A 13,051-nucleotide genomic window follows, 5' to 3' on the forward strand; every position below is an offset into this window, starting at 1 on the left:
GCCGCCCATAATAGCATGTTAGTTTAACATTCCATTATGATCCAAATATTGATTATGCTCATTTGAATTGTGTTAAAATACGAGTAGGTAAAATTAATCAACTGTGCAATAAATAATGCAATGCAAAAAATGTAGTAACGAGCCGAAAGGATTATATTGCGCTGTTGGAAAAGTTGTTACTCCTGAGATTTCATAGCCCCACAACCAATTAACGACTTACTTATAGGAGAATATCCGTTATCAACATACATGAGACAGTACTCCATACATACACGCTAATGATTACAGCAAGTTTGCAGTTGACAGATGTTTTAGCAGAGGGCTCTGTCAGTAGGTAATCGACAGACTCTGGTAATCGATAGACTGTTGATGCACATTTAAAGCAAGAGCAGGGAAAATTTATTTCAGTTATTGGTACTATTGTTGTTGATAAACAAACCGACAGAGTCAATCTGTGTGCGATATTTGGTTTACAGTTACACCAAGAGGAGTAATTTCTACTCCTCTTGGTTTACACAGTTCACAGTAACTTCTATGTATATGTGTTATTTGCCTGCTGTGTATTATGTGTATAAGAATAATAATTATTATTGAAGTTTGGGACGCAATTTATACACATGGATAAACATTCTCATATTGACGATGAAATTCCACTTACTAATACAGGAGCAACTAGGCCTATTACCCTTGAGACAAGAGCTCGGTTTGATTCCCTACTACGCTCTGCTTTAAATCAAGCCGAGAAAAATGCCAAGGAAGTCCACCAGAAGGAGGAAAATGTAATTATTTCACTAAGTGTGTATATATACGTAATAATTTTATAAATGGGCACCTTGAACATATTGCAGGATACTAATTAATACTCATTTACACTACAGAGTAGGCCCTACATCTACAGCTGACACTAAATATACGCCTGTGTTATTAAGTGTCGCCAGTGTTTATTTGCAAAGTGTTTATGGTAGGCCTTTAAGAAACAAAGTTAATGTAAAATATACCTTAAAGTTAAAACTGTTTAAAAATAGTTGTCAGAATACAGTACCTATTCGCTAGTTTAGCCCTATTATAACCTGTCACAGGTTCGTATAAGCAAGACATAACAAAAACTTAAACTAATCTAAGGTAACTTGTCACAGATTTTTATACTATACTACAGACCCAAATTGGTACACGCCTAAAACGTTACATTGAACCTAAACATCAAGTTCGCAGTGAATTCTTTGAAAGAATGTAACTGTGTCTGATTGTTTCCAGAGTGAAGTACCGGTTATAGTTAGATATCTACAGATATGTACAGTTGTGCTTGTCCTTAATCTAGGACAAAATGAGTTAGTGTGAATGAAATGTATGGATGTGTAAATGCGTGTACTGTCAATGACACAGTTCATCTGCCCTGGAAGGAATGTGGGGTTGGGGTAGTAGTTTCGCACTAGTAGTGGATGGAGAGAAAGTTAGAAATACAATGTAGCATGCATTATAGAAACATTGATTTACCAATTCCGCGTCACGTTACTATGGAGTACACTACACATGAAAGTTATATTGCAACGTCTTAACTTTGAATATATATTTACACCAGCAATTCTATTAAGCAAACGTTCACCTTCGTCTTCCAAGTACAAATGAAGAGAGAGAAATGTTTTTTTTTTGGAGAAAATAGAAAGGGGATTAAGCAGAGAGTATTCACACCAAAAGTACCATTAGCCAGCCGCTTGCTCCAAAGTTAGCCTCACACCCTTCTAAACAACACCCCTAACTTCCTCAAGGTTCAGGGCAGATGAGCTGTGTCATCGACAGTATGAACTACAGAGTTCAGCACCTTTATTTCGAGAATAATTATTTGTAAGGTTGAAAGTTACCTTCTTTCAGGGGCGTGCGGTGTATTTTTAGTGTGGGTAAGCTCTGAAATTTACTTATTGACATTTCATTTATACACATTAGTCATGAATGTGATTCACGAGGATTTACCGTCCCTTACGGAGCTTATTTTTAGCTTCAGAAAACTAGCCAATTAAAGAAATGGCACTTCTGAATAGTTCATTCTCTATTTGTAATATTTTTTACCCGTAAAACTAAAGAAAAAAGGTATTTTACTAATAACTTCAAATTAATGTAACTCTGAAAATATTGCGATTAGGACAAAATGTTTATATGACATCTTTTTCTCAGAATGGCCTTGTGCAGTAACAACTGTTTCACTGTCCCAGGTAGAACTGTCTTCTAATATGTCTTGAAAAAATCCAATAAATTCACCCCTATGTTCCCTTACAGTCTGAACAAGACGCGATGTAAAATTCCATCTAGTTGGAGCATTTCTAGGCATTATTTTTAAGGTGTATTCCTCAAGTCGTTGTGTTCGTTTGGACGAATTACTGAAGAAAGAACCCAAACCAGTTAAAGTCTGTAAAAATATTCTGCACTCTTTCAAACACGTAAGTGACTGCAACAAGATTAAATTTAATTTATGACTGAAACAGTGCGCAAATATTGCCTTAGGATATTTTTCAAGAACTTTAGCTCTCAGTCCATTTGTGTGACCAGCCATGACAGCAGCTCCATCGAACATTTGAGCAACGAGCTTGTTACTTATGTCATACTCAGTGGCTATATTTTGGACATGTTCGAATAAACCACTGGCAGATCTATCATTGCTTACATCAGTAAAACATATGAATCTTTCATTAATCTCACCATTCTCTGAATCAACACATCTAAGAGTGGTTGAAAGCTGGGATGCATTCATAATGTCTGAAGTTTCGTCTAGCATGATTGCAACAAAGGACGTTTTTGAAAGTTCTTGTTTTATGTTATCCATAACAACATCACTTACAGCGAGAATCAAATCATTCTCTATTTGATTTGAAGTTCCGCAGAATGTGGTAGAGGTTTCCAGATGATGGCTGAGGGTTAAGTCATATTTTGCAAGGTAACTGAGCGCACATAAATATACTTCTTTGTTAACTGCCTCTTCTGACTCACAATGACCACGAAATGGCAATTCATGTATGGCTAGAAAACGGACTGTATCAATTAACCTCTTCAATATTTCCCTGTTCTTTCGCACCATTTCATTGTGTTGCTCGAAACTGACACGAAGTTGTGAATCTAACTGTATGTCTATTCGAGATGATCCAAATGACTTAGACTGTAAAACACTAAAAATTTGTGCCTGTGACTTTTCATGTTTATTAATGGCATTGTGCAGATTGTTCAGATTATCATACCATTTTTAGACCAAACTGTTTCTTCTTTAGAAAACATAAGACAGGGCCAGCAAAAGAGTTTATTTAATTTCGCACTTCATGCAATACACTGAGATTTCTGATATTGGGACGCTTGAAAATGGCGAGTATATTCTTTTCCTTTGTCTTTATGAGCTGCAAAAAGCGTTGGCATTTTAGGACATGGTCGATCACTTTGTATTATGTTTAATTTTTCTTGCAAAGAATGTAGTCGAAATGGGTGTTTCAATAATTTTTCGATAGGACATAATGAATCGCCCATTCTTAATCAATATTTAATTTATACACAGAAAACTACGACATAAATTGTCACTCACAAAGAAACAAATCTTCAAATAACTGAGAGATCCTGAACACTATCTCAATTGACAAACAAATCGCATGTTTCACACACACTGCCAAATTCAACAATCAACAATGGTATTCTTCTGCAGGAACTTAACAAGCCAGGACAAGCGATAATCCCAGCACTTATTCTTTCTGTGTACGGGCGTATAGGCAATACAGTGGTGGACGAGGAAATTTTCCATCCTTGTCTACTGTCCGCGCATGTGCCAGCACTGTAAAATGAGGCTAAAGGCAAGCTGTGAATGAAGAGCTGCCTTACTGCAGAAATGTAGTTAATGCAGAACATTTATATATGAAGTGCAGAATACACTTTATTAAAAGTGTTTATCTATAAGCTGAATGAGATAAAATGATACATTAATTTGAAGTGTATGTAGGGTATGCGGCGCTTACCCCTCTTACCCTAAATGCACGCCCCTATTTTCTTTATACTTGGTTCACACTTGTTAATGTAATGTTCTAAATAAATAAAAAAGTTGTCAATTGCGAAAAAGATAAATAAATAAATTTAAAAAAACTATAACTTACAAGAAACCTGTCACAGATTCGTATATGCAAGGCACAGTTTTCTGAATCAAATTATTTGAAATCGCATGTAGAAAAGGGTCTTATACATGACATTTTTTGTTTTAATTCTGAAAGATGTTTTTTCACTGTAGTTAAGAAAGGTATCATTGTTATTTAACTAATTAAGGTAGTTCTTCAGAAGACGTGAACCACTTTTTACCCATCACAAGAAGCATTCGAGCAATGGGAAAAGGGAAATTTTAGAGTGGCAGTGGGGAGCCATCTGTGAGAAAATTAAGAAACCAGATGTTAGATTAAAAATCTCATTGTTAGATGTCACTTGTTAATTTACTTTCTCCCTCCCTCCCTCTCTCTCAATAATAATAATAATAATAATAACAATGAATATATAAATGATTTTATTCATAGTGTTCTGCCCAGGGCAGGTTTTTCACTGCAAACTCAGCATTCTCCAGTCTTTCTTATTTTTTGCCTTCCTTTTAGTCTCTGCATATGATCCATATAATTATCTTAATGCCGTCTATTATTTTATATCTTTTTCTGCCACGAACTCTTCTCCCATTCACTATTCCTTCCAGTGCATCTTTCAGTGGGCAGTTTCTTTTCAGCCAGTGACCCAGCCAATTTCTTTTTCTCTTCCTGATCAGTTTCAGCATTATTTTTCTTCACCCACTCTTTCCAACACAGCTTCGTTTCTTATTCTGTCTGTTCAGTTCATACACTCCATTCTTCTCCATATCCACATTTCAAATGCTTAAGTTGTTTCTCGTTATGACAATATTCTATAAAAATTTTAGTAGCAAGAATCTATGTGTGATATAATTATGGATTGAGTTAACATAATGTTTCTAAATATACTGATTTTTATAGGTTAAAACGTTGGAGTAGATTGAACTATTAGTTATATTAGAGTTTAAGGTAGATCTAGAGCTTAATGACTCTCCCAATATGAATGTGAATATGCCATGCTTATATGTCAGTATTCAGTATTATTTATTCTGTGTATGACAAGTACGGGTTCTGGAATAATTGTAATTAACGTGGGTCATGTACTCTAGTCTGAACTCATTTGACATTTTTTGTTCATAACTTATGGATTCTATTGTGCTCTTTGATTGAAAGTATTACATTTTAAATACTTTTTTATTTTCCAGATGGTGGAAAATAGTAAGATATCAAAGAAACAACCAAAGAAAAGCATTTTAAATGCAAAAGGAACACGTAAACATGGGGATGGCAAAGTGCTATCCACTAATCCTGAAGAAAGTTCACATAATGTGTCTGCTCAGATGTTAAGTGGCATTAATTTTTTATCTAACAGCGATGATGATGTAGTTGTGCAAGAAAAATGTAAGGATCATTTACAAATAGACAACAAGGGAAACTCCAAAAGGAGTAATTCCATAAACAATGAACGACAAGAATTATTGAAAGATGAAAGAAATGCTAACAAAGATGAAACATATGTTACAGATTTGAGTAAAGAAAATGGTGAAGAAAAACCTGAACGAAGGAGAATTCATTCAGATGCTATTAAAAAAAATTCAGAGTATAGTCCTCAAAAACGTACAATTGAAGTACCCTTAAGGAACAGTGACCATGTTTCATCCTCTTTTAAGAAACCTGTACCTCTTCCTAGGAAAAAGACACAAAAGAAATCTACTGAGCAAAGTAAGAGCCCAGATATAGAGAGAGTGGAATCAAGTGTTAAGAGTAAAGCAATGTCAAGCAGTCTAAGTCCACTTCTTCCCTTAGATCAGCTTATAGAGGCACAGGATGAAGTAGATGATGGTGATGATGACAGTGATGCTTGTGTTGTACCTCAGAATATTAAACGAAAGGACAAAAAGAAGAAAGGTGCTACAAATTCGAATGAAAAACAGGAACATACAGAATTAAAAACATTACATCCTGAAGAGAAGAAAGGCACTGTATCACGTAGAAAATCATCTTACCATAAATCAAGGAGGAAAAGTAAAGAAGAAAAAGTGGAAACTTCTCTGACAGCTGCAAGAGAAGAAGAAAATCAACCATCGGGATTAAATTATGACAAAATAATAGGTATTTTCATACATCGAAGTGAATGTTTACAAATAGATCCCCTTGTTCGACATCCACTTGTGAAAGTCCATCTTCTTGATGCAGCAACTGGTAATTACTTAAAGAAGAGCAATAATGAGCGCTCTGTTTCTTTTTATTATGAGAACAGAGAAGTTGATTATATTCTTCCTCTCATGACTGAGGTCTTCGATTTCAAAGAAAGAAGGTGAGGACATTTTTAGATGTGTATATGAAATTCTGATCGGGGATATGGCAGTTCTAAAAATAACAAAGTAGTCTGGCATCTCAATTCCTTTTTCTGTAATAATAGCATGTTATATGTATTTTAAAATTATAAATAAAGTCAGAGGTTGAAGAAAAATTTCTTCAGACATAAATGAATTTTAAAATTATAAATAAAATCAGAGGTTGAAGAAAAATTTCTTCAGACATAAATGAATTTTAACTATTTTATTCTTTACTCAATTTTTAGTACGTGTAATAATATGTAAGTAAATAGTAATATGGCTATTGTACTGCATTGTGTAAGTAATTATTAGGCAATTAACGTTAAATAGCTGTGATATACTTCCAACACAGTGACTTTAGTTTGAATGGTAGCACTTCATGTTGATAAAACTAGTTAATTAAATTTAGTATACATAATACAGAGCGTTCTCTTACATAATATAGGTCAACTAGGCAGCGTGCGACTGGCACAAAGGCCATGCAACATGCGGCAAATCATCTCCCACATGTTTGGCAGTCCAGTTCAGCCTTTCTCTAGGAGTGGTTGTCTTGGCATTAGATTGTGTGTTATTCTTCTGATTGTGTTAGTGAAGTGTTTAAATTTAGGAGTGATTGTGTTTATACTAGATTGCTTGTTATTTTTCTGATTGTGTTAGTGAAGTGTTTAGATTAGCTTGCTCACAATGGCATCACAGAAATTTTCATGGTATCTGAAAAAGAGTGATTGCTGGAAGGTAAAAAGATGATTTGTAAGAAAATTTTCTAATGTTATTGTTTCACATCGCAACAGCACCAAAAGACCACTTTACAAACTCTTAAAATTTTGTCAGTTGTGTTGAAAAAATTCGATTTTTTGTTTTTAATATTAAAAAAAATGTACTCCATATATGTTTTAGAGAACCTCTCCATAAATTTTCATGCAGATAGGCCCTTAAATCAGCTGTTCTGGCTGACATTTAATGAAAAGATTGAGTGTTCTGGGTGGCTCTTTAAACTCTTAAACTCAATTTTCTCCATTTGCATTATTCTTACATATTGCTTTACCAAAAATGTTACTTCTCAGAAAAACTCTGTGCTTTTTTCTTTCTTTCTTTTTTTTTTCCATTTTCCTCCTTTTATTTATTTTTTCTTTTTTCTTTTTTTAATGTGTGCTTAAACAAAACTTGCTATCAGGAATTCCTTTGAAACTAAAGATTTTTGGCAGAAATATTTTTTTCTACTTACTGTACTTACTTACCGTACTTACAAATGGCTTTTAACCCTTCGTTACTCGCGTTAAATTTCGTAACGCCAGTACTCACCTGGATTACAATGGTAATCCACATTTGTTTTTGTTTGCAGACATGGTTTAAACATTGAAATTAGATTTAAATGTTAAGAAATATATTGTGTTCAGTTATTACAGTAATGAGAATGGATATGTTACGCATAACGGAACATATTAAATATAAATATTAATAATGAAACGTATTATAGTACACAAATTGCATTCAAGTGACATGTTTACATAATGTTTCCACACTGGACGTGTCTATGAGTCATAATTTATTGTTGCACCATAGTTATGAGTTAGTTCACTATCATCTTAATTATGTAGGTTATCTAGAATTGTTGCTCATTCGCTGTGTGAAGGTCACCTGATCTCTTGATGTAAACTCTCCCACAGGAAACGCAAGTTCACTACTGCTGACCTTTGTTGCGTCATATTTGATAACTAAATACCTCACTCAGGGGTGTAGCAATGAAAAAATTCAGGGATGTAACAATCATTCACACTTCACATATAATATTTTACAGATGTTTTTGCAGTTCAGATTTAACTCACATGATAGCCTAATCTACATCTGATTCAATTATCTAAGTAGGCCTACGCATTTCTTCCATACAGTTCAAACAAATTACATGTTTAGTAAGTCAAAGAAAATAGAGGCCAGCGTCGTGAATTTCTGCTTACATCATAGGCTGAGCATAACTGTTCCAGGACATTCACAGCACATTTAGTTCTATTATAAAATGATATTATTTCATGTTTCTAGCTGCCTCCCGTTTCCTTATCCATTGCCTTATCATAATGCATGGTTGATAATGCTAACAGTGTTTTTTTTTTCTTTGGTACATACGAAATAATTGTGCAGCGTTCATTGAATCCAAACAATGTACTGTTAACTTGCCTGTCTTAGTAGTTGTGAAATGAGGAGGGATTTCTCTTTTGTTTTCTTTCTATGTTCCTACAAGTGTAATTTTGTCATTTTCTAGAAGATCTAAACACAGCGGTATGCTCATGAAACAGTTATCGGTGGTCACATTTCTTCCTGTTCCTTTGATGGGATGAACCAGCCTCTTCACCACTGCATGTGCACTGTTACTTCGGTGAAATGGACAGTCTGGTTGAATACCAGCATAAATTTCCAAGTTATGAGTGTAATATGTTTTCACATCCACCTTAGCAAAAATTTTGATCCAACATTTTGTTGGTTTAGTAGGTATATACTCTTCATGGGACATCGTCCTCTGAATGCAACCAACTGCTCGTCTATAGTTACATATTCGCTTGGACTACAGCACTTTTGTGAGTTCTGAACAAATAACTCTAATACTTCACGTATAGCAGCCAATTCATAAATTTCTTTCCTTTCCTTTTGTCATAAATGTTATCAAAGAGTAGACATCGTAACAAAAATTAGAATCTATTGTAGGTCATTGTCAGGTAAATTGACTCTATTCCTGTGCCATTTTTATCCCATAGTTCTCTTACGTTCAGTCTTCCCGATTTCAAGGCGCCAGCAAAATACAAAATACCCAAGAGTGCCTCAATTTCTACGTCATTTGTTAATTTGCAATCTCTGTCACGTCCGTAATTACGCTTCACTTTTTCAATACAAATATTAGTACCCTTACAATTACATTGATTATTGTCTGATCAATAAAGCAGTCAAAACTCTCTGTGTGGGTCCGCGCAATTCTTGCAGCCCTTTTAGGGCTCGATAAATGAATCACTATATTTTGTGCTCGTCTTCTCCCTCGTTGAGCTACTGGTTCTTCCTGCCAAATTGTAGTCTTTTTTTCTATCCGTATAGCAGTTTCCATCATTTATAGACATTAGTCTTTCATCACCACCACCACCACCACCACCACCACCACCACCATCATCATCATCATCATCATCATCATCATCATCATCATCATCATTGTCTTCTTCTGAATTAGAATCGTGAACTTCATTCTAAAGATCTCCCCTGTTGCTTTCATCATCACTTTCATTTTCAATGTCATCATCCATATCTTCATCCAGCCATTTGCAAATGTTGTTTGTAGTTTCCGTACCCATTGGAGCAAACTGCGGAGAGGATGGAACGATGTCACACATTTTTTCATAAACTTACTGCATTGCATCACTTATAACCATATTAAAAACTATTTCACTTACCTGAACAAAAAACTGACGTCAGTACTCGCGTGGATTACAATGGTAATCCACTCGGAAAAATTGTGCATCACTTTATAAAACTTCGTATAACTTTCCAAAGGGTTGCGACAAATACGTCTAAACACCAGTAATGCCTCACTTAGACTGTGACGAGAAATTGCATTGACGCTCAACTACGCAGTGCTGCAGGCAGTGACGTAATAGAGGATTAAATATCAGTGGATTACTATTGTAATCCACGCGAGTACTGAAGGGTTAAGGAACCCGCAGGTTCATTGCTGTCCTCACATAAGCCTGCCATTGGTCCCTATCCTGTGCAAGACTAATCCACTCTCTATCATCATATCCCACCTACCTCAAATCCATTTTAATATTATCCTCCATCTACGTCTCGGCCTCCCCAAAGGTCTTTCCTCCGGTCTTCCAACTAACACTATATGTATTTCTGGATTCGCCCAAAAGTGCTGCATGTCTGGCCCATCTCAAACGTCTGAATTTAATGTTCCTAATTATGTCAGGTGAAGAATACAGTGCGTGCAGTTCTGCGTTTTGTAACTTTCTCCATTCTCCTGTAATTTCATCCCTCTTAGCCCCAAATATTTACTAAGAACCTTATTCTCAAACGTCCTTAATCTCTGTTCCTCTCTCAGAGTGAGAGACCAAGTTTCACAACCATACAGAACAACCAGTAATATAACTGTTTTATAAATTCTAACTTTCAGATTTTTTGACAGCAGACTGGATGATAAAAGCTTCTCAATCGAATAATAACAGGCATTTCACATATTTATTTTGCGTTTAATTTCCTCCCAAGTGTCATTTATATTTGTTACTGTTGCTCCAAGATATTTGAATTTTTCCACCTCTTTGAAGGATAAATCTCCAATTTCTTTTTTACTAGACATCACACTTTTTATCTATTTTTATATTTGGCTGTACCAGTAATAAAAAAGTTCTTAGCTCTTGAAGAATAGTCTGAATAAAATAAAAAGCAAGTTATGTTTCAGAGAGTTTGAAAGGTATGTGGAGCAGTTTTCAGGCAAACATTTTGAAATTTTTAGGAGTAGTAATTTTTCAAAATACAGATTAAATTTACAAAAATGTACAATTTTGGACCAAATAAGATGAAATTTTGTATAATTGAGGAAGTTCACATTTCACCTCAGTGTATCCTTAAGACTTTAAATTGTACATAACTTATATTGCAAAATGGGTTTGCTAATGCCCTGTCGTCCAGCTCTGGGGTCTTTCATTCTCATGTTACAGTCTTTATTGTAATGCAATATGTTAATTGAGTTTCACTCATAATGTGATAAAGGAGAGACTGAAACTTCTGAGAAGTGTAGTCTAATCCCAGTACTCAAAATTTTTGTTACTTTTCATGATTCTTAAATATTTAGCAAGATTCCTTACTTTTGTGGTTCTCTAGACTTGAGAAGGTTTTTGGCTTCACACAATACACCTCCTTCCTGGCCTGTGGCCAGCTGCACCAGTGCTTCTTTAATGTCGGTTGCAAATTAAAGGTGATCTTGACGTCTGCGAAGTGCTCAACAGAACGGAAAATTGTCTCGCTCATTACATGCATCTTTTAATACCATGCAAATGCTGTGTAAATGTGCGTCTGCTGGCTTGTGTTTATGTAATTTTCTGTGTTATACATCATTTGTACAATTTTTTTTCTTTAGTTATTTACAGTGAAGTAAACTGTCATTTTTATAAAATCCATGTTTGTTTAGACCTATATTAGTCTATTCGTGAAAAGCTTACTGCAATAATTATGACAGTTCTCGGACTTTTCGTATTATTTTTACAATCCCATTCATGATTTGTTTGCTTCCAAATAGTTGCAATAAGAGCTGCAATTACTATAGGGGTAAAATGTTTTTCTACAATAATTAACTGAGCGACTACAAGTTGTTAAAATGAAATACTTATTGGGGGAAGTAACAAAGACACTGCAGAATTTATTTTCTTAATATTTTTTGTGCATATTGACTGCCCCTTGAAGAACTGCGAATTGCATTAAGAAAAAACTAGGTACAATAGATGACACAGAGGGATAATGAGCCTGACATTCACCTGCACCATTTTTCCGAGAAGCACTTGTCATAAATCTATCCCCTAAAACAGGGCTGGGCAGCAAGAGCGGATTCTACTCTCTCACGGGTAGCCATATGATTTCTCTTCATCCCCTCTCTTCCCCACCGAACACCGCGCAGCATTGATTCAGTGACATGAATATTAAGCGTCCCCTTTTAGAGAACTGGTTCTTCTCCCGATGCCCAGCCCTGCCCTAAAAAAACCTTCTTAAATTCGTCACTCAGAGTAGGGCTACTTATCACCTTCCCCCCTCTAAAAACCTTATCTAACTTCGTCACTTGTAGTAGAGCTACATGTCACAAATCTATATCCTAAAAAAACCCTACTTCATCACTCACAGTAGAGCTACATGTCGTATATGTATATCCTAAAAAAACCTTACTTCGTCACTCACAGAAGAGCTACATGTCACTAATCTAGCTTCTCAAAAAATTTACCTAACTTCGTCACTCACAGTAGGGTTACATGTCACTAATCTATATCCTAAAAATCCCTACTTTGTCACACACAGTAGAGCTACATGTCACTGATCTAGCTCCTCAAAAAACCCTACCTATTTCGTCACTCACAGAAGAGCTATGTCACTAATCTAGCTCCTCAAAAAACCCTACCTAACTTCGTCACTCACAGAAGAACTACATGTCACTAATCTAGCTCCTCAAAAAATCTTACCTAACTTCGTCACTCACAGTAGGGCTACATGTCACTAATATATATCCTAAAAAAAAAAAAAAAACTTACTTTGACACTTACAGTAGAGCTACATGTCACTGATCTATCTCTTCATCAAACCGTATCTTAACTTATCCCTATCATAAGGCCCATTACCTACTTTCCACAATCAAGTTTGTAATATTGTTGATTCTGTATATTTTCATACCATTTCCTTTACATGAAAAACTCTACTAAAATAACTAATTTTTTTTATTATTTTCAGTGATGCTATCTGAGAAGTTAATGATTATATTGCGGGACTAGGTTATTATTCCCAGTCACAGATTACATTATAACTTGAACAGACCAGATTTCTTATCATTACTGCTTCACGAAGATGTGCCATCCTTTGCTAGCCAAAATTTGCATCATACCTTTCGGCACTAGTGGGCACATCTTATTT

The 13,051-nt window shown here is 35.1% G+C and overlaps 1 protein-coding gene across 1 annotated transcript in view; it reads left to right on the forward strand.

Moving 5' to 3' along the window:
* Positions 1–439: 439 nt before the first annotated feature.
* The window catches only part of LOC138713445 (jouberin-like), a 57,631-nt gene continuing 45,019 nt past the window's right edge, over positions 440–13,051 (forward strand). Inside the window, exons 1-2 of the mRNA XM_069845554.1 lie at positions 440–779; positions 5,273–6,384. Of these exons, the coding sequence (XP_069701655.1) occupies positions 618–779; positions 5,273–6,384 (1,274 nt within the window). The 5' untranslated portion in view covers positions 440–617. The remainder of the gene's footprint in view (positions 780–5,272; positions 6,385–13,051) is intronic.

This window comes from Periplaneta americana, chromosome 14, assembly GCF_040183065.1.
Source record: "Periplaneta americana isolate PAMFEO1 chromosome 14, P.americana_PAMFEO1_priV1, whole genome shotgun sequence".
In the NCBI taxonomy this organism is placed as follows: Eukaryota; Metazoa; Arthropoda; class Insecta; order Blattodea; family Blattidae; genus Periplaneta; species Periplaneta americana.